The sequence below is a fragment of the Grampus griseus genome, assembly GCF_964374135.1.
Source record: "Grampus griseus genome assembly, chromosome: X".
NCBI lineage: Eukaryota > Metazoa > Chordata > Mammalia > Artiodactyla > Delphinidae > Grampus > Grampus griseus.
In genome coordinates, this window is record NC_138999.1 from 126,465,362 (window position 1) to 126,486,873 (window position 21,512).

The 21,512-nt window shown below is 52.8% G+C and overlaps 2 protein-coding genes across 2 annotated transcripts in view; both read right to left on the reverse strand.

Moving 5' to 3' along the window:
* TMEM185A (transmembrane protein 185A) overlaps positions 1-9,594 on the reverse strand; it is a 31,174-nt gene extending 21,580 nt beyond the window's left edge. Inside the window, exon 1 of the mRNA XM_082681093.1 lies at positions 9,436-9,594. Coding sequence (XP_082537219.1) covers positions 9,436-9,473 — 38 coding nt within the window. The 5' untranslated portion in view covers positions 9,474-9,594. The remainder of the gene's footprint in view (positions 1-9,435) is intronic.
* Positions 9,595-19,325: 9,731 nt separating this feature from the next.
* Positions 19,326-20,096, reverse strand: LOC309817650 (melanoma-associated antigen 8-like; the record flags this gene model as incomplete). The annotated part of the gene is made up of 1 exon (XM_082646915.1): positions 19,326-20,096. The coding sequence occupies one exon, from the start codon at positions 20,094-20,096 to the stop codon at positions 19,326-19,328; it is 771 nt and encodes a 256-aa protein (XP_082503041.1).
* Between the last annotated feature and the right edge of the window lie 1,416 nt (positions 20,097-21,512).

Sequence of the window (21,512 nt, forward strand, 5' to 3'; positions counted from 1 at the left end):
TTACTGTGGTAATAATTTCATGATGTATGTAAGTCAAATCGATATGCTGTATCTAAGCTTACACAGTGCTGTATGTCACCTATATTCCAATGAAACTGGAAGAAAAAAAACACAATAAAGCAAGGTGCAATAAAGTAAAGCGCAATAAAACGAGGTGTGCCTGTATGCATTTAAGCTTCCACCATGTCTTTTTATGGCTTGATAGCTCATTTCCTTTTAGTGTTAAACAAGATTCCACTGGAATAAATAATAAACCACAGTTTATTTATCCATTCACCCTTTGAGGGACATCTTGGTTGCTTCCAAGTTTTGGCAACTATGAATAAAGCTGCTATAAATATATATAAAAAAAAGATTCAGTGCAATGCCAATGAAAATCCAAGCAGCCTCTTCTGCAGAAACTGACATACTCGCTCTAAAAATTATATGAAAATGCAAAAGACCTCAAATGGGCAGAACAATTGTGAGAAAGAACAAAGTTGGAGAAACTATACTTATACTGCATGTTTTCATGGCTTACTATAGAGCTACAGTAATCAAGACAATGTAGGATTAGCATCAGGAGAGACACAGAGAACAGAATAGAGTCCAAAAACATGCCTGTACATACATGGGAAAAGGTGCCAAGGCAATTCAATAGAGAAATAATTGGGCTTCTATAAATGGTGCTGAAACAACTGGACAGATGGGAAAAATGAACCTAGACTCTTAACCTCACAGCATATGACAATCGTTGCTAAGGAGGTAGAGCAAATGGAACCCTCATATATTGCTGGTAGGAATGCAGTGTGGCCACTTTAGAAAGCACTTTGGTAGTTTCTCATAAAGTTAAGTATACCCTTACTCTACAGCCCAGCAATCCCATACCTAGGTATTTACTTAAGAAAAAGGAAAACATATGTCCACACAAAGACTTGTGTTCAAATGTTCAAAGCAGCTTTATTTATAATAGCCACTGGAAACAACCCAAGTGTCCAAAAACTGCTGAATGGTTAAACCAACTGAGGTATGTCTATTCAAATGGAATACTAATCAGCAGGAAAAAGGAACAAACTAGGGATGCATGCAACAACATGGATAACCTCAAATGCACTATACTAAGTAAAATAACTCAGACTGAAAACACAACACACTGTGTGACTCCACTTATGTGACATTGTGGAAAAGGCAAAAGTATAGATACAGAAAACAGATCACCCGTGATTACCCGTGGCTGTGTTGGGGGAAAGGATGACTACAAAAGCACACGAGGGAAGATTTTGCAGTGACAGAACTTTTCTATATCTCTGTCTTTGGGTGGTGCTTACACAAGTGAATGGGTTTATCAAAACTCATAGGACTGTGCACTAAAAAACGGTAAAATTTACTGCATGTTAAACATACTTCAATAAACCTGGCCTATCTATTAATCTATCTAATGTAAATTGACAGAGCCACTTTGTGGAACAGTATGGAAGCTCTTTAAAAAACTAGAAATAGGGCTTCCCTGGTGGTGCAGTGGTTGAGAGGCCACCTGCTGATGCTGGGGACACGGGTTCTTGCCCCGGTCCGGGAAGATCCCACATGCTGCGGAGCGGCTGGGCCCGTGAGCCATGGCCGCTGAGCCTGTGCGTCCGGAGCCTGTGCTCCGCAACGGGAGAGGCCACAACAGTGAGAGGCCCGCGTACCGCAAAAAAAAAAAAAAGTCAAACCAATTAGAAGAAAGGAGATGACACAGGTTTATTGTGACTGAGTAAGGACAAGAGAAGCAGTTTACTAGGACAGTAATTTGATCAATTAGACTTCAAAACAAAAAGCATTAAAATGACTAATAAAGAAAATCTAACAACATGACCATAGAATATGGAAATAATCTGACAATATTTCTTGTACAAATATACCAATATACATTGTGGGCTTCTACATGCTACTGTTAAATCATGACAGATAAAGCAGACAAAGTTCCTAAGGAAATTATGGAAATGAACGCTAGAGTAGATAAAAATAGCATGGTTCTATCAAAGCAAACAAAAGATACTTTCTTTACATGTGTACAGAATTTTTCCAGAGGGAAAAAAAGGATCATGGGGCATCAATACAAAATACACACAAATCTAACTTAAAACTTTAAAAACTGTTTGAGCGTGTGGGAAAGAAACAGTCTCTGCCCCGAAGATGCTCAAAGACTAAGAGGAGGAGAGGGGGATCAAGCAACTATATATCATGGCAAACTGGGACATGGAAGGTTCATTTCCCTGGGAGAGCTGGGAAAGGAGGTGGGGTCTGGGGATAGGGAATTCCAGAAAAAGGGAAGACGATTCTTTAAAGCATGAGACAGTATTTTGTACCCCAGGAGACTAGAACACGTGGAGTACGTTCTGTAAATCTTGGGGTGGGGAGTGCTGGGGAGACAGGAGAAAAGGCACCAGAGGAAACAAGGGAAAGGTAGAATGGGGGATTTGAATATCAAGGTAAAGTCCTTAGAATTTATTACTAGGCAATAGGGGGCCACTGAAGATTTTCTGAGCAAAAGAGTGACAGAAGGTAGAGAAGAGTGTGTAAGGTAGATTGTAGTTGGTAGAGACTGGAGGCAGAAATTCTACACAAGTCATAATAAACTGACAAAATAGACTGAAAATTGTCTAACCTGGGACTTCCCTGGTGGTGCAGTGGTTAAGAACCCACCTGCCAATGCAGGGGACACGGGTTCGAGCCCTGGTCCGGGAAGATCCCACGTGCCACGGAGCAAATAAGCCTGTGCGCCGCAACTACTGAGCCTGCACTCTAGAGCCCGCGAGCCACAACTACTGAAGCCTGCGAGCCACAACTACTGAAGCCCGCGTGCTGCAACTAGTGAAGCCCACGCACCTAGAGCCCATGCTCCGCAACGAGAAGCCACCACAATGAGAAGCCCTCGCACCGCAAAGGAGAGTAGCCCCCGCTCGCCACAACTAGAGAAAGCCCGCACACAGCAATGAAGACCCAGTGCAACCCAAAAAAATAAAGAAAATAAAATAAACCATGATAACTGTAGAGAAAAAAAAGTGATAAAAAGCTCCAAATATAAAAAAAAAAATTAAATAAAAATAAAAAAAGCCTAAACTACTATGAGTTACTTTTCAAGAAACATTCAGACCAGAATCCAAGTATAGAAACAGACTGCTGAATTCTCCACAAATCAGCAAATGGAGGTTCCAATGGATATTCTGGCATCAAACCACTGCTTCCTTAATTTCACTTTTCCAATTACACCTTAAAAGGGAATTTACCCCACTTTCATCTGAGTCTGTAATGCCAGTACAAGATCACTGAGTGGTGTCACGTGGGTCAAACTACAAAGCTAGTATCCTCTCTGAAATGTACACAGAGCTTTCTGCTGGAGCCTCAAATTCCCTCTCTCCACCTTGGGGGGAAGGGAAAAAGGATTTAAGGAGGGAGGGAATATACCTAGTAAAGAGATGACACTGTGCGTATAAACGTTCTATTATCTTGTTTTCCGCAAGTCAAAAGAATGCAGCTGGACTCTTTTTAGACCCATCAGTTTTCTCCAGTGGAAGCCGCTGGCTTTAACTGGAGCAGACACACATGCACGCACACATGGTCTGGGTGACCATCCCTGTGAGCGCCTCTCTGTCTACAACTTTAGAGAATAGCTCCAACTGACAAACTGCTAATTGCCACTCTCCCAACGTTTCAAAGGAACTGCACCTCTTACACTGAGCAGAACCTTATGAACAAAATTTAAAGTCATTGACTGACAAGAAAGTACAAAAGCCAAATAAAAACAAATCACTCTTGAGGAGGACTAGCCAGAGCCCAGGCCTGTGGGAACTGTTTCCCAGCTGTGTGGTTGTGCGTGGGTCACTCTCTCCTCATCGGGTTGCTCCTATATCCACTCATGGAGATAAGGGGATATGAGAGCCCTGTGTAAATGATGGATTTTACCCATTTTAGCTGCTACTAGTATTACAAAAGAAAAGTTATGACAATCTCATTTAGCCATCATTTTTCTCACTATTAGGTCATAGGTGACAAACTACGAATTGTCAGTTATAAAGAGCCTGTCTCCAGAGTTGAAGGCTTTCATCTTGAATTCTAGTCTCCTCGCACAGGCATGGCCTATGATCAGGCAACGCAATTAGAAACCCCAAGCTCAATACTGGGAAGCTTCACTCCCGAAGTCCTAGGAAACTACCTAAAATCCCTCAGTCCACTGTCTCTCCCCTACAACAGAGTTCCCCCATGGCTCACGTCTATCTGTACTCAACATCCACTCACTCAGCACATTTCTCGAACACCTCACCATCCTGGCCTCCAAAGAACTCACAGCCAAGAAAAACATGCGTGTAATTAGCCAGTAATGGGAATGACATTTTTGAAACCAGAAACTCTGCATTCAAATGAGACGTGTAAGTAAGTAATGGGAATGATAGTTTTGAAACCAGAAATTCTGCATTCAAATGAGACATGTCTCCTTTAAACAGTCCCCCCTGGGAGGCAATGCACTAATTCCACTTCCTTGCTCAAACCATCTTTGGAGCTTTCCTCCTGGAATCGCCTTGAGAGCCTGCGGTCCGTTCTTTTGAATACCCCCAGTGGTGCCAAATCTTCACTGAGAGTGGATTTTTGGAAACGGCCAAAAGTCAGTCAGAGCCAAGTTTAGTGGATAGGATGTGTGATCAAACTAGGCAGCACTATTTTGGTTAAAAAATGATATATGATTATAAAGCAATGAGACGGATTTTCTTACAGGATTTGCTTCCAAGGAAATTTCAAATGAGTAACAAGGGGTATGAGCAATGGAGTAGGTATATATTTACCTTTTCCCTAAGTAACTTCTTTGAAAGATAATACTCATTTAGATGCGTAAGCTCGCATACAAGGTTTGCTTTGCTTAATCACAACTCATAAACAGAAGGCTCCTTAGTATGTCGGACCTCCTATGCCACGGCTGGGGTGGGCAGATGCTACTAAATCAGAAGGGGGGCATATGAATACCGGAAAGAGCACAGGTTTCAGAAGGAAACCAACTTGTTCGACTCCTGACTTGGCCCCTCACCGCCTGTGTGACTTCAGGGAATTCACAAGCTAAGACTCTGCAAAACAAGGCTGATATCGAACTCAGAGGGCTGTTGTGAAGGTTCAAGATAATGGGTGCAGAGCAGTGATACTGTGCCTGGCACGTGGTAGGTGTCCCAGAAGTCATAGTTATTATTAATAACCTCAGTATAATCAACAAGCTTTTCTTACTATAGGTAGTTTGAGGTGACAGAATGACAGATAAACAGACAGTTGGGTGGTGAAGAGTTCATTAACAGTACCAACATACACTCACTATTGATGGGTCTGGAGCCTGCTTTAAAAAAAAAACAGTAATGTGTCAAAAACATTTACAGTAATTGTTAACACTACGCGTAGTATTTCTAAGTCACGTGACAAGCGTTGCCCGCAATGCCCCTACCACACTGACCTTGCAGCACTGTCTTAACACACCAGGCCCTCCCATGACCCCGCGCCTCTGCATACTTTGTCCCTTCTAAGATGCCCTTCCTGCCCTCTTGTCTGACAAAAGCCTATAACTATATGCTTCAGAATCGAGCTGTGGAACCTTCCCTGTCCACGCTAGACAGAATTAGTGGCTCTGCCCCTTGTGTTCCCGCAGCATTTGGTTCTTTGGTTCTTGTGCCTGGAACGCCTTGTCCCGTGTTGAATTTTAATGTTTCCATTTCTGCTTCGTCCGCCGGGCTCGAGCGGGCAGGGACCACGTCCCATTCACTCCTGTACTTCGGGCACCCGGCACATCTCTGGCACACAGTAGGAACCAGGGAGATGTGTGATGAAGTAATGCTTTACATATACTTTACAAACGCCTCTTAAAGGTCAGGTAGCTGCCTGTTGTTAATTACCCGCAATCACATTCATGTTTCCAGACTTCAAATAAGAGACAAGATCACTCACACAAACTCCAGAATGGCTTTAGATGTTGCAGCATATGGAAGCTTCTAAATGCTACTGACCTCAGGACCCCATCCCCACACAACGGAATGCTCAGAGCAGCGCTCCTCAGCCTTTGTCCCCGTCCAGGACACCTGCGGGATGCACCACACTCCATCTGGAGCTCACTGCGGCTGACTCAGAAGTTCTAGCAGAGTTCTCACAGCCTTCGAGCACTGCCTGGCTACCAGGGCTGAAGGGCCTCTGAGCCAGCAACTGCACAAGGCAGCAGAGACTCCCAAGGCTCCGTGGTGCGGACAGGGTGCCGGCTTAATGCCACCTACTCCCAGATCTCTAGCTCCCAGGAACACCTCACGATCCAAGTTTGTCAATTCCGTATACTTCTAGGAGTCTGCCTATTCAATAGGTAGGGCTCCCTAGCTGTTAGGAAGCCTTGGGCATTCAGGGAAGGACTTGGTGGGTCCGGGGTGTCTGTTTCAGCAAGCCTTAACCTATGTAACTAAAAAGAAGCTCATGATCAACCAGTTCTGAGCCAGATGGAAATAGGCATGTGAGTGTTGACAGCTGTGAATCATTCTCTGTCAGTGTAGTTTTCCAGAGCCTTGGCAATACAGCAGCGGATTCAGACTCCCAAGATCAAAAGGTTGGAAAGGAGATCTGGAGCCATGGCCCATGCCTTGGGGCCCACCAAACCGTGACAGTGACTATTCCTGAGACATACACAAGCCACAGAGTCAAGGCAGCCGTGGTCTGCTTAGTGTCGTGGTGTTCCCAGCTCGCCAGTGGAATGGCTGCATCCTGAAGGAGGGAAGAAGGTGAGAGGAAAGAGAACCAGGCCGCAGACCACGAGGAAGGCAGTGACTCTGGAGGGTGAGTCATTCGTTCATTCATTCATTCATCCATCCATCCCACAAATACTTTTTGAGCCAGGTACTACTCCAGGTATGCAGGGTACCATAACACGCAGAGTCATGGCCCTGCCCCCATGGAGCTTAGAGTTTCATAGGGGAGACAGGCATTAGTCAAACAAGGGTACAGATGAGTGTATGATGGAGGAACACAGCACACTACGCAGACTGTACAAACAGGGCGCAGTGCGCTGGGCGGGAAAGTCAGAAAAGCTGCCCTCGGCAAGCAACAAGTGAGCTGAGATCTCAAGGAGAAACAGAAGCTAACAAGGTAAGGAGGAGAGGAGAGAGAGGGAAACACTCCCGGCAAAGAGAACAGTATGTGCTAAGGTGCTGGGCTAGGAGGGAGGTGTTGAACTGGCTCTGAATTCCAGGCGGGGAGCGAGGAAGCAGCACCAGGGTTTGAGGCCCTGGCACAAGGTTTCCTCCTGTCTCCAGCCCTCGGTTTGCTCTTCGAGCTGTCTGGAAGGTCCTCCTCAGCATGGAGCAAAAACTAAAGAACAATGTCGAAAACGAAGTGTGCCCACAAGACATGACACACCACCAGCTGAGAACTGGCACCTGCCGACATCAGCTGGCCACCGTCTCAGGAGTCCCCACTGTGAGGAAACACGGCTCTCTCCCACTGACTCAACACGGCATCAGGAAAATGAAAACGAAAATGGCATCCTATAAAAGACCTTCAAACTTTTCAGGGAGATGTGCATCTCAATCCCAATAGAATTAAAGGGTTGATAAGTACGTTGATGTTGACTATAAACCTGTTTAGACACCCGGTATTTAATTGTCATTTTCCTGTGCCAATTTCCGGGGGCGGGGCGGCAGAGGGGCAGAAAGAAGCTACTACAGGAAAAAACGGTTAAGGATGCTATCCGGGCAGCACTATTTTGTTTCAGCAAGTGCTCTTTGTGGCTTCCGAATGATCTGTCACCTTGCAAAGTTGTCCTGGAACTTTCTACTTGTAAAGCGCTTTGCAATCAATCATTAATTTGGCCTCTCTATCCTGCTGAGAGATTATACTCATTCTGCCTATAAAACAGACAGATAAGTGAGTGGCCCAAGGACACAAAACAATTCAGCTTTTACTTACCTTTCTTATCACCATCCTCAAACAATGTAGATACACAAGGCCTATCCAACTCCGGCACCAGCCCTGCTACCCTGGAGACCAATCCTAACCCCTAGGAACAGCAGAGGAAGGCGCTGCAGTCAGTTCTCAGTTACCTGCTCTCAACAAGCTCCTCTATGCAGAGCGCCTTCAAGGCCAACAGTGATAATGACTGCACTGTGATGGGGACACTGGCCCTCCAGACTAAACAGAACATGAACTCGGTAGTGCTCAAAGAGCAATGAGAGCACCCAGTAAGTCACAATGGCTCGAACCTTAAAATGTCAGCGTCCCTAAGGAGGCTGCACTCCCAACACACACACACACACACACACACTCATCCTCTCTCTCTCCCAAGACACGCCCCACAAGCAGCCTGGAAGGTGGTCTCCACTGGGCTCCCACAGCACAACACTGCACTGTGCTGTCAATCATCTATTGGCCTGCCCTTCTGCACCCTCCCGCTGGGCCCTCTCAGCAGCCGAAGCAGACTGCATGGGATCTGGCATAGGAAAGGTTTATTGAGTGCGTGCCTTCCACCACCAAATAAGGGAGCTAGGCACTCCCTTCACAGAGCAGTGGACTTCGGAGATCAGCTAGGCCAACTCCTTATTTTTCAGATGAGCAGAGGATCCCCCAGTTACATACGGCCTGCTCTCCAATCCAGGTCTTTAGGTTCAGTTTAGTTCCACAAACATTTGATAAGTGCCTACTATATGTCAGACACAGTGGGAGCTGCGGGGAATAGAGATTTGAGCAGGAGACGGTCTCTGCTTTAGGGAGTTCACAGCCTGGGGAGGTAAGAGAGTTACAGAACACTTGGTCAAGTCCAAGGACAGACGCTCGATTCCTTAGCCAGTGTTCCTTCCCTCCAGTCCACTGGCTAGTCCCCATCTGGGAAACAGGACAGCAATATCTGCTTCCTGCAAATAAACTTACAGTCAAGACTGATGAGAAAACGTGTACGGAAAATTGTCAGGTTTACCCCCCAAAAGCGTTATGTAAGGTCCTGCCATACCCTGACACGGACTCCAAGGATTCAACAGTGTTTCAGACATCAGTTCCACAAAGAAGCAAACAAGCGAGGGATGGGCATACGTCCAAGGGAAACCTCAAGGGCTTGGAGGAACTGTAGGAAACAGCTGGGGTGGTGGGTAGGGGTGTCGAGTCAAGTGAACCGGCCCTGGCGCGGGGAACGCACGGCAGGCAGCGGGTGCCAGAAGATGGAGCGGAGAGAGGGAAGTTGGGACAGCGACGAGGGAGGGAGGGCAAGCGGAGAGGCGCGGGGTTCCCGCGGGGCGGGGACCGCGGCCGGGAGGTTCTAGATGGGGCGGCGGGCCGGGGGCTGAAGGCAGCGGGCGCGGGAGGAGGCAGCGGGCCGGCGCCGAGGCCGATCGGTTTTCCGGGGAGGCTCGGGCAGGCCCCGCCGCCCGCCACAGCATCCCGGACGCCGTGCCTCCCCGAGCCGTGCGGGCGACGCCTCACCTCGGGTTGAAGTCCTGGAAGAGGCCCCTCAGGTTCATGGCGGAGAACTTCACCGCGCCGTCCTCCTCCTCCTCCCCCCGCCCCCCGCGCCGCGCAGCCTGCACGTTACAGCGGGTTCATGGTGCCAGCGCGAGCCGCGTCCCAGTTGCCGACGCCGCCGCCGCCGCCGCCGCCGCCCTGAGAAACCTGAGCCGCACCTCCCACCCCTCCTTCCGGGCTTCCGTAGGCCGCCGCGCATGCGCCCCGAGCCCCGCCCGGCAGGCCCGAGCAGTGCCGCGAGCGGCGCGCGATGCCGCTTTCCCGGCTCACAGTGCGCGGAGGCCCCGGCCCTCGGCTCCGCGCCCGGAGGAGGAGACGGCGGGGGCGACGGAGGCTGGAGGGACCGGGAAGCCGGGGTAGGGCGCGGAGAGCCGAGCGGGATCGCTGACTCGGCGCAGGCCTGCGGGGAGCGAGCGCGTCGCCGGCGAGTCCCGCGAGGAGGTCTTCACGGACACCTGTCACCTTGGCCCGCGCTGCCTTCTGGAGGTTCTCCAGCGAGAACTGAGCCTTGGGGCTAGTGGCCCCGGGTGACACGTTGCATTTTGGCCATCTCCTCCCAGGCCTTCACCTGTCAAATCTGTCAGTGACTGCGTCTCAACTTCCCTCCCAAGGCCCAGGCCAGCGCGTGGAGATATGCTGGCAGTCCCAAGCTCAGGCTACCCTGCACCAGTCATCTGCCCTCCCTACCGCCTTCCCCTCCTCGGTTGCCTCTCTCCGTTGGCAGCGGACCTGTTCACTGGGTTGGCGGGGGTGAGGGTAGGGGTGCCCAAACTGGAAATGTGGAAGCCATCCTCGCTTTGCTAACCTAGTTCAGAGACTCTTTGCCTCCTGCCCAGACTCTCTGGTCACCTCCCACCCGGCCCAGCTCTTTCTCCACTCTAAGCCATGCTATTTATAACTGCCAGGTTCGTTTTCTGTGGGCAAGTCAACATCTTTGAGCCTCATTTTTTCTCCTCTGCAAAATGGAGATGATAAAGTCTACTTCCTAAACTTGTTGGGAAGATTCAATGAGCTAGCGTGCATAACACACTGCCTGGTGCACGCTAGGTGCTCAGAGAATGCTGTTGCTATCTGGTGCTTCTTCAGGGGCCTACCTCCTCAAGGATTCTGTTTACTTTTGGAATTAGAGAGCAGGACAAGCTCACGGCAGGTGGCCTGGTCTACCTTCTTCACTTCGCCTGATTTAAGAGTTTTCCCTGAGCACAGCAATACCTTAGACATTACTCTGTACCATTATGGATAATAGCTGCACTTTGTAACAATAGCAGAATTTCACAAACGGCAATTTCATAGGACTTAGCCCTGGGGGCAGCTTGAGAAGATCACGATTACGGTCGTCATACTTTGCCATGATGGTATCACCTTTCTTCTGTGAGCCTGCAAACATTTCACGAGTAGTAATTCGGTTTCCCAAACCCACTGGGGAGTGGGTATTACTATATGAGCTGTTTCTAAGGATGAACAACCTGAATCAAGTTTGTTAGCTGCTGAAGCACCAGAACCCTGTCCCAGAGTTTTGGTCTAGCTCCCCTGCCCATCCTCCAAGTGGAGTCTGGTGTGTACCCCTGAGGAGGTTCCCAATGAACATACAAATACAGAAGAGAAAGCTGAGGCATAGAGAAGCTTGTATAATGTGCCCTGAGCTGCCCAGCTACTAAGGATGTAGGACTTGGCGTCCTGCCGAACCTGCAGCCCATACTCTGCAAAAAAGAGGTACTTGCCAGTGACCAGGTTGGCCAGCACCACCTTAATTACTGGTGGCCTCACCCCAAATAGGCATTAAGAGTGAGATTGTTTGTCAGTTCAGACACTTGAATAACAGACACTGTTGCCCTTTCAAGAGCTTCACAGACAGAGACCAGGCGGGCTGCTCAGGGTCCGGAGCCTCAAGGGCAGGCACTACTTTGGTGAGGTCCCAGGGGGTCCCAGAGCTGACCCACTGCTCTGCAAGCCCGCAGTACCCCCTCAACCTGAGATGACCAGGCCAACTGTCAATGTATTGTTTTGCTCTGACAAGCCAAATTGCCAAGGGAGCATAGAGGCCTGTCCACGAGGACATATGGGAAGAATTGGACGACCCAAGGCTTCCCATCCTCAACCTTCGAGAAGTGGATGAACCTAGACTGCCTCAGCTTTACTGGCGGCCCAGCCATGTCCTCTCCTGGTGCTCCCATGGAAATAAGAATCAGAACATCCAGGCTTCCCTCTTGTCCTCTCTCCAACAAGTACAAAAGACCCCGCTGCCCATCTGCTGCCCACCTCAGACCACTTGCTCAATGTACCACCCTGGGCAGTGGCCCAAAGCTTCCCTGGCCTGTGTGGACAGACCCATGAGGGACCTGAACATTGAGGAAAGACCCTGAGCCATGCATAGGATGACACCCTCATCATCTCTAGCTAACCCGGACTGGCCACCAAATTTCAGGGCCACCTTACTTAGAGATTCCCAACAATCTTCATACAAAGGCATGAAATGGCTCTGGATTGAAAAGGCATGAGCCCCAGATAAGCCAGAAAGCAGTTGGTGGCTCGTCCAATTCAACATTCATATTGACTCCAATGTGATGGGGTGGAGGGTGGGCTTCTGAAGAGCAGGGCCCTGAAAGGAGAGAATTCTGCTGCCTTCAGACAGTCTGGTCATGGAGGAACTGGGTCAGGGGAGGAAGTGGCTGGGGCCCAGGGCTCCGCGCTGCCAGGGCTCCGCCCCCAGGCCACTGCAGCAGCAGAGTGTAGGGAGCATGGAATTAGAGGACTTAGACCAGCTTCACCGCCGCTCCACTGGAGGGAGGGACAGCTGGGAGCCAATCCCTGGCCATGCCGGGGGGCCTACCCCAGGGTTCCTGGGGGACCAGCTTGACAGCTTCTTCAGCCGGGAGCCTGTGGCTACAGGCTGACCCTCTCTGGACCTGAAAGTCTCCACTCTGAGCTCCTGAAAGGCTACACCCTTAATACCACCAATGAGAAAATCCCTGGAGTCCCTGGAGTTCCCAAGACTCCACTTACAAGGTGCCTCCCCCCAGAGCTTCCGTAGAGGGCCCTTGTTTCTGGCTACTTTAGCTTCACTTGCTAAGTGTGCCGTCTTTCTGGTACTGAAAGCTCCCTGGCAGGTGGTTGGAGCCTGGCAGGGGGTGTGGCAGAACACAGGGGCTGTGTCTGGGGGCCCGAGGAGCTGGGGGAGGGGCTGGGGTGCAGTGGAAGGGACTGAGGCAGTAGGATCTTTGGTTCTGCTTGGATTGCAGCTGCCCCCATCTTCCTCCAGAGCCCAGAAGGGGCCACCCCTCACTGGGGAGGCTTCCCTCAGGACTTGCAAACTGCAGCTGCCGAGACAAGAGGGAGACAGGGGCGTCTCAAGGCCCCACTGGCCGTCTTGTCACTGGGGCCTGGGAGCGGGTGGATGAGCGCCTCTCCTGGAGCAAGCTTCCCAGGAGGAAGGGAACACGGGCCACTTCCTGTTGGCAGGCCGATGGGCAGGCGGTGTCTGTCTGGGAGTCTAGAGCCACCAGGATGTCCCTGTGCTTCCACCCTGGACCTCTCTTGCCGCCATGGGCTCCAGGAAGGCTTCCCAGGTGGAGAGGGAGGCTCTGGGCCTCTGCGAAGCGACATCTCAGTGAGACAGCTACATTGCTTTGTCACAGTCTCCGGTCTACACTGGGATCCTGCCACCTCCTAAAATGTTTGCTCCAGCCCCATGGACTGCACCCCATCCTGCCCCGGCCTCCCTGCAGTCAGCAGGAGGGGGCTTTCCCGGGCCTCTGTGTCCTGCAGGCTCAGCTCAGGAGGCCCTTGGGCTTCCTGCTACTGCCTGCACCCCTGCAGCACGGTATGCCATAGGTGCTCAGCAAGTGTCCAGGAAATGAATTCGGGAGCCCGACACACCCAAGAGCCCCGCTACCAAGCAGTTGCCCCTCCTCCCAGGCCTCACTCTGGGTCCACCACCTCTGCCGGAATCATGATCTCCGCTTCCTAAGATTCCAGAAGCTGCAGGCAAGATCTGTGGGCAGCCGCACCATATTCTCGCAGGGCATGGACACGCTGAGGTTTCTTGAACAAGTTACACCATGTTTGCACAGATGTGAGATAGATCATACATTTCATAACATATTTTAAACGGAAAAAGAAAAAATCCGTCAAGCAATGTACAAGTAGATAATAAGACATACACAGATTCCGGAATATTAAAATGTGGGGGAAGGTAGATCTTGGATACACAGTAATAATAACCCCTTGGCATTGAGCACCTACACTAGTTCAGGCATTTCATATGCAGGTGACACCTCGTGTCATATTTCCTAGGGGCTAAATTATGCCCCCCAAAAGATATGCTGAAACCCTCATCCCCAGTACCTGCGAGGGGAACTTATTGGGAAATAGGGCCTTTGCAGATGTAGTCGAGTTAAGATGAGGTCATTACAACAATCCCACTACTGGGCATATACCCTGAGAAAACCATAATTCAGAAAGAGTCATGTACCGCAATGTTCATTGCAGCTCTATTTACAATAGCCAGGACATGGAAGCAACCTAAGTGTCCATCAACAGATGAATGGATAAAGAAGATGTGGCACATATATACAATGGAATATTACTCAGCCATAAAAGGAAATGAAACTGTGTCATTTGTTGAGACGTGGATGGATCTAGAGACTGTCAAACAGAGTGAAGTAAGTCAGAAAGAGAAAAACAAATACCGTACGCTAACACATATATCTAGAATAAAAAAAAAAATGGTTCTGAAGAACCTAGAGGGCAGGACAGGAATAAAGATGCAGATGTAGAGAATGGACGTGAGGACACAGGGAGAGGGAAGCATAAGCTGGAATGAAGTGAGAGAGTGGCATGGACATATATACACTACCAAATGTAAAACAGATAGCTAGTGGGAAGCAGCTGCATAGCACAGGGAGATCAGCTCGGTGCTTTGTGAGAACCTAGAGGGGTGGCTCGGGAGGGTGGGAGGGAGAAGCAAGAGGGCGGGGATATGGGGATATATGTATACGTATAGCTGATTCACTTTGTCATACAGCAGAAACTAACACACCACTGTAAAGCAATTATACTCCAATAAAGATGTTAAAAACAAAACAAAACAAAAAATGAGGTCATTAGACTGGGCCTAATCCCATATGACAGGTATCCTTAAAAGAAGAGGGCAAATTGGCCGTAGGCATGACCAGAGGGGAGACAGCCATGTGAAAATGAAGACAGAGACTGGAGTAATCCAGCCATAAACCACGGAACACTTGGGAACATCACAAGATGGAAGAAAGAAGAAAAACCCTCCTCCAGAGCCATCAGAGGAAGCATGGCCCTGCCAGCACCATGATGTTTTTCACTTGAGCCTTCAGAAAAGGGAGAGAAGTTGCAACCCCACTGATGACTTTAATTTGTGGTACCTTGTTGGGCGGCCCCAGGAACCGAACACAATCTCATATCAAGGCTCAGAAGTTGTACTGTTACACTCTCCATCCTACAGATGAGGACACCGAGAGCCTGACGCCGGACCCTGCCCAAGGGGACTCTCCTAAACCCTGTCAAGACCCCACCTCCCCTGAAATGAAGAGGAGACCCTGGAGGAGAGGTGGGGTCTAGCACAGAGGGCGTGAGGATGGAGAAGGGTCCCGGACGTGGGGGTCCGAGGCACGGCCCTCTGAAGGCGGCTCCTATGCTCAGGCTTGGGCCCTGCTCTCTCCTTCCACTGCCCACTCTGCTCCCTTCTGTCCCAGTGGCGTGGTGGCCCCACGTTCTCCTGCAGGCTCACTTCCCCGGGCACACTGGCTGTCAGGCAGGCGGCAAGCCTGCATTCAAAGCACGGGGACCGCCAGGCTGGAGGACTCTCCGCATCCCCACGGGGCGTGAGTGTCTGTGCCCTTCAGGGCCCTGCAGATGCACCTCCTCCTGGATGCTTGCTCACACGTGGCTTTACACCCTGCTGCTGTCTTGTGAATGTCACTTGGCTTCACACCCTGCATCCCGCCACCAACCCAGCCCTATCCCTGTGCCCAGCCCCAGCTCAGGGACCACGGACAGGCACAGGCCCGGGCCCCCACACTTGCTCACAAAGGCCCCTAAAGCAGCAGCCGACGATATTTGCCACAGAGGAGGGTAGGCGAGAGCCAGGCAGGAGGTCAGCCCTTTGCCAAGGAGGCTGGAGCTCAGAGCAGACTTTAGCTGGGGCTGGGGAATGGGGGCTTCTCGGGAAACAGGGCCACGGCTGAGACAACTCACACCAGCCCCTCAGGGGGCAGGCTCAGCGCACGTAGAGAACGTCAGAGCTTCCCGCTGATGGGCAGCAGCTCCCGTGTGCCCTGCGCCGCCCTGGTCAGGACTGGCTGTGTGCCGGGGTGGTGTGTGCTCGTCCAGAGTCTACTGGGGAGGGCGCTGCTGCCCCCCTGAAAAGTGTCTCCCTGAATGTCCCTGGGGTGCTCTTGGCGTGTCCCGGCCGCTGCTGCGCTGCCTGCCACGGCCGTCCCTGGGCTAGCACTGTCCCCCATCAGTCAGTTCACTGCACGAACGGGCACTAGGAATCCCTGCTTTCCCCCGGGAGTGCCTCACGGGGCTCTGGTCCTGGAGCACCCGTTGTCCCAAGAGCACCCATTTCCTGCTGGGGTCCAGGGCTGCAGCTCACCGGCAGCGGCATCTGCTCCCACCTGCCTCCCCCGGCCAGCCCAGGGCAGGTCAGATGGGATCTGGTGGGTGCTGTTCCTTCCACCTCTCTGGGGCGGCTGACCCTCTTCACAGCTTGCATCACCGGGACCCCAAAGCCCTCTCCTGTCTGGCTCCTTTCCAAACCCTCATGCGGGTCTGCAGGTGGCTGGGGCCTGGGGGAGCGTCCTGGGGACCACCCCTGCCATCTGCTACAGCCTGTCCCTCTGCTCAAACACCCTGAGCGGGGACACCAGAGTCCTAGCCGGCTCTGCGGGTGGCTGACAGGACACGCCTGTGCCTCTCGCACTCAGGCTCAAGAACCAAAACCTCACGGTCACATTCAGAAGGCCATCAGTGTACTCAAACATTTGGGCATTACGTAGGGAATGATTTCAAAGTAAGTCGGAAGCACAGAGATTCGCCCCACATCCACGCGGCAATGATTATCACTTACCAACCACGAGGAGACTCGCCGAGTGCCTACATCACGTCCTGCCAGCTCCACCCGAACCATGATATTGGTCGGTGGGGGGGATGCTTCTCTGGGACTTTCAGATAAACATACATGCACGAGGTCATCAGGACCGGGGCCTAAGCGGCTCCTAGTCGGGGGACAGGCAGGGCAAAAGCCAGGCTGTGCAGACCGAGGCCAGGTTCCGGAGAGAGTGGGCGCTGTGGGCAGCAGGGTCACCCCTGAGGGGGACTCGGGGCTGGGCCCCACGAGGACGCCCCCAACCCCAACGGGGCCGTTCGGCAGCTGGCGGCTGCCCTCCTGACAGAGACTCAGCACAGCCCCGCGGGGACGGATGGGTGCAGCTCAGGGACCGAAGGGTGCGGGTTGCTTGAGGGAAATGCCCTCCGCCAGCTCCCTGTGGGGCAGCCTCTCTCTGGAACACCTCCAACCCTGCCCAGGGCCTTAAAGGCACAGAGTCTGGCATCTCACATCTAAGGGTCAAAGGTGCAGGACTTAAGACCCTGGGGGAGGAAACACAGTGGTCTGTGTCTGAGGTTTGAGGACTAACCCCCGACCCCGGTGTGCCTTCGATACAGATGGCCGTGACAAAAATGCTTCTGCTCAGAATTCAGTGGCAGAGGGTCATCACATGACCCCTCCTAAGTGAAGAGGACTCTGGCAGTGCTGTGTCCCCACTTGTGCGGGGAAGAGAGGAAGACAAGATGGGGACGAGCACCTGACGGCTCTCCAATGCCACACTGCCTAGTAGAGGCTCAACAAAAGCAGCGCTTACCATTTGTGATGACAAAATCCCCTTCTTTTCCGGCAGGAGTGTCTGAGCAGGTTCCATTGGCCCTGAAATTCTCCACCTTTTCCAAGTGCCCACCTGCTATATGGCAGGTGCTTCAAATCCAGGATCCCACGTAATGTTCACGTTGTCGTACGGCGCTCAGCAGGGAGGGCTGCCTCTTTAGCCCCCGGCGCCGTCTGCACCTCCCACTGCAGTGACCTCCCAATCCCATTAGGCCCAGGAGTTGCCCCTTCCTTTCGATGCCAGGTCACAGCCCAAACCTGTGGGTCTCTGATGCCGCCATATTTCTGCACCTGCCTGAACGCGGGGACACTGGCGGACGTTGCTTCTTAGTGGCTAGGACTTATTTCTAGTATTATTCTGATCCCAGACTCTGTCCTTCTCCCCTCTGGAAATTGCTTTCTTTTCATGACATCTCAGAGAATTTGCAGCTCCATAGGAAACGGAATAGAAAACCAGTCAAAATTGCTGTTCTGTGTGTTTTACTCCTGGAGGATATATTATTCAATTTGGATGTGTGTGTGTGTGTCTGTCGGCATGGAGGGAAGGGTGGTGATTTCCCCAGCTGGGTGCAGCTCACGCAAAGCTCCCAGGATTCCAGTCGCACGGCCACTCCTTTCCACTTCGGCAGCCTCTCTTCTTTCCAACCCCCTATTTTCATTCATTTCATCCCACTGAAATCTAGACCTTGCTCACAAGTGGCCAAAGTAAACTCCAGGTGACTAAAATGGTCGTTTCCATACAGTTGGTAATTGGCTCCCCCAGGGCAGGGAGAGGAGGGCCAGCCCCGGGAATACCGAGCAGGGCTTCAAAGAGCAAGACCCTCATTTCTCTGGAAATCCTTGCAGATGGCGGCTATGAAACACCTACCTCTTCACTGTGGCCCACTGCAATGCAACAAGAGCCAGCACCCCTTCCTTCCTGCCCCAGGGCGAGATTTCTCTCGGCTTTATCCACGACCCAGAAGGACATCTCACAGCAATGTCCCATTTCAGACTTTCCCCTGCAACCCAAGACACACCCTCTGCATGTCTGGCTGCTGCCACCACCCAGCTTCATCACCATCACCTCCCACAGAAGGAACCCCCACTTCCCAAAGGCCCGAAGTGCCCTGGCTCGGGGCACTTAACACTCCAGGGCACGCTCCTGGAGCCCCACCGCCTCGTCCCATGTTGTCTTATTCTGTGGGACTTAGGGGACGTCTCACCACCTTCCTCATGTGACAGTGGCTCCTAGACCATCACTCTAGGTGTGGGTGTGTCCTGCTTTTCCTAGCGTTCCCGCTACTAACACAGGCCCTTCCGGAGAGCAGAGGCTCCGTGGAGGTCTGCGGAATAAACAAGCCAGTGGGCAGGGGGCTTATTGAACCTTCTCCTACTTTCTTAAAATACCCGTGCAAATCCAACTCAACAGAGATAGTTCGTTTTATTTACAGAATGACAGACAAGACAGGGAAGCAAGAATTGGAACAACAATGGCTTTTATTTTTCTATTTCTTCCCCCATCTATATCACTGCTAAGGACTTCCACATTTCCAGAGCAGTTCTGATTCCAATTCCCTGTTATCTTGTACACGGTCACAAAACGAACTGGGAGATTTCCCAACCTCTCTTACAAAACAGCAAAACTCTTGTTCTTGAACTGAATTAGTGCAAATACCTGTGGGATTAACGTCATACACAAAGTTAGACACTGAAGCTTGTTTAGTCTTCTATTCAAAGAACCAACATTTGAAAAATTCCTAAAGAAAACAGACATGGAAGTCCACGTCAACATACACAACAGGAACCCAAAATGCTGCACACCGGCTTCCCCCAACTCGCCCGGCTCTCACTGCTTAGAAGGCTGACCGCTCCCTCTTCAAACTCAGAGTGAAGGAGCAGGCCGCCTTCCTGCCCCACGGGAGAAGCTGCTGGACGTGGGACTGGCTGCTGCACTGGCTCAGGCTCCCTCTTCCTCATCACTCACACTCCCTGCAGACACGGATGGGAAGAACCTGGGAGCCATGCTATTGCTCCTGAGCAGATGCTGCAGGACCTGACACTTGCTGGCCTCCGCGTAGGCCCGGGGACCCCACAGGAACTCGTAGCGGGCAGGGTCGCTGTGGGGCACCTGCCGGTACTTCAGGTAGCCCGTCTGCACCCACACTTCGGTGAGCAGCTCCCTCCCGCCACAAAACCCCAGGGTGCCTAGCTTTCCCCACACCTCCTCCTCAGGGACGCGGTCACCAAACAGGGTGACCATGGTCAGGACCAGCAGAGGGAGGCTGGCCTCGGGCGTGCGCTGCCCGGCCCTCAGCACTGCATCCCAGGTGAGGCCCAGGGTGGGGACCAGGACGTAGGTGCGCTCGCGGGGGTCCACCACCTTCACGTCCACGCCAAACAGCAGCTGCAGGCACTCGCAAACGAGGCGGAGGACCACGGGGAAGTGGTCCCGATGCTCCCGGACGACCGTACTCAGCATCTCCGCCTCGGAGGTCGGCTCCCCGGTACGAAACTTGACGAGCAGGAACCCCACCAGGTCAGCCATCAGCGCAAGTGCCTCGCGGGACAAGGGCTCGGCATAGGCGGAGAAGGAGGGGGCGCCAGGGGAGGCGGAGGACGAGGGGGATGCGGCCTCCTCCCCCGCAGCCCCCAGCAGCGGCGCCTCCACCGGACCCTGGGCCGGGACTGGGGCCTCAAGGTCGGCCTCAGGCTGGCGGAGCTCACTCATCTCGACCGGGGGCCTGATCACTGGGGTCGGGCCGCCCACGGGAGTGTGGGCAGGGGACCTCGTACCTGGGGTAGAGAGGGGGTGTGAGCGGCCTCGGCGGAGGAAGGCACCCTGGGCAGCCCTGACAAAGGCCACTTACAGGTCTCGTCTCAAGGGCTGCCCTCGGGCCTCACAGGGGCGCTCCTCCCGGGTGGCCTGTCCCCTGCCAACCTGAAGAAGGAAGTGAGGGGGCTCCTCAGGGTGCAGCCAGCACGGCCCCAGGTTCTGGGGCTGACAGGGCGGTGGGGTGACTTGGGTGTTGTGGGGTCCCCTCTGTTCTGGGAGGGGGAGCCCCTGGGTACACACTCAGGGCACGCACCTCCCCTTGGCTCCTGGCGCTGCCTGGGCCTCCTCTGCTCTGTGCCCTGAGGACACGGTCCTCAGACCTGGGCCTTCGCCTCCCGGGTCCTGGAGCCCCTGTAAGAGGAATGGAGGGCGCACCTCTTGTGTACACTGTGGCACAGCTCTGGGCCTCGGTGCTGGTAGGAGGATTGGGCCGGACTCTGTGAGGTCCCCCCAGTTCTGAGTTCTGGGGTGGGTGGTCCCCTCGGGGTCGCTCGTCGTGCTCACTGTTCCCCTTAAGGGCCTGGACCCTCCCCTTTGCAGGCCGGAGGGGAAACTCAGAACAGGACCCCGAATCTGAACAGAAAGCAGTGAGGGGGCCCCACAGGTGGCCGCACCTGCCCAGGGCCTCCCGAGGGTCCTAGGATGGGGAGATGCTGGGTCCTCACCTCCTCCTCACATCCTGCCTGGCCTCCCAGCGCTGACCACAGGGGCAGGTTTCTGTTGAGGCCCCTGTTCCAGGGCTGGGGGTCTGCTCAGTCCTCCCTCGGGGTCCTGGGAGTCCACCTTCTGTGGACCTGAAGGCTCACCCCTCACACCAAACACCTGACCTCCTGAGGACCCCGACCCAGAGGTCAGGAGACATCTCATCTGCTGACCGTGCTCTGGCGCCTCCAAGGCCCCCGCGGAAGGGCAAAGGATCCCTCCCTGTGTTGGGGTCTAACGTCCTCAGTCCTTCCTTCCTCGCGTGCAGGCTGGACTCTGGGCAGGACCTGGGATTGTCCCGTCTGCCAGTGTGAGTCCCTGCTCCTTATACCAGGTCTCCAGTCTCTCCGAGACCCTGACGTCAGGACGTCAGGACAGGCCTACCGTTCTCATCCCGCCCCGGGGCCTCCCACGGCCACCTGCAAGGGCGGTGATATGGTGGGTCCCTTTTGTCCTCCCTCAGGGTCCCCTCAGTCCTGCCTAAGGGCCCTAACCTTAGTCCACCAGGGACCTGACATTTTACCCTCTGCCCTCACGAGACCCCGCCCCTTATCCCAGGTCCCCAGCTTCTCTGACACCCGGATGTCAGGAAGTGCTGCACGTGACGGC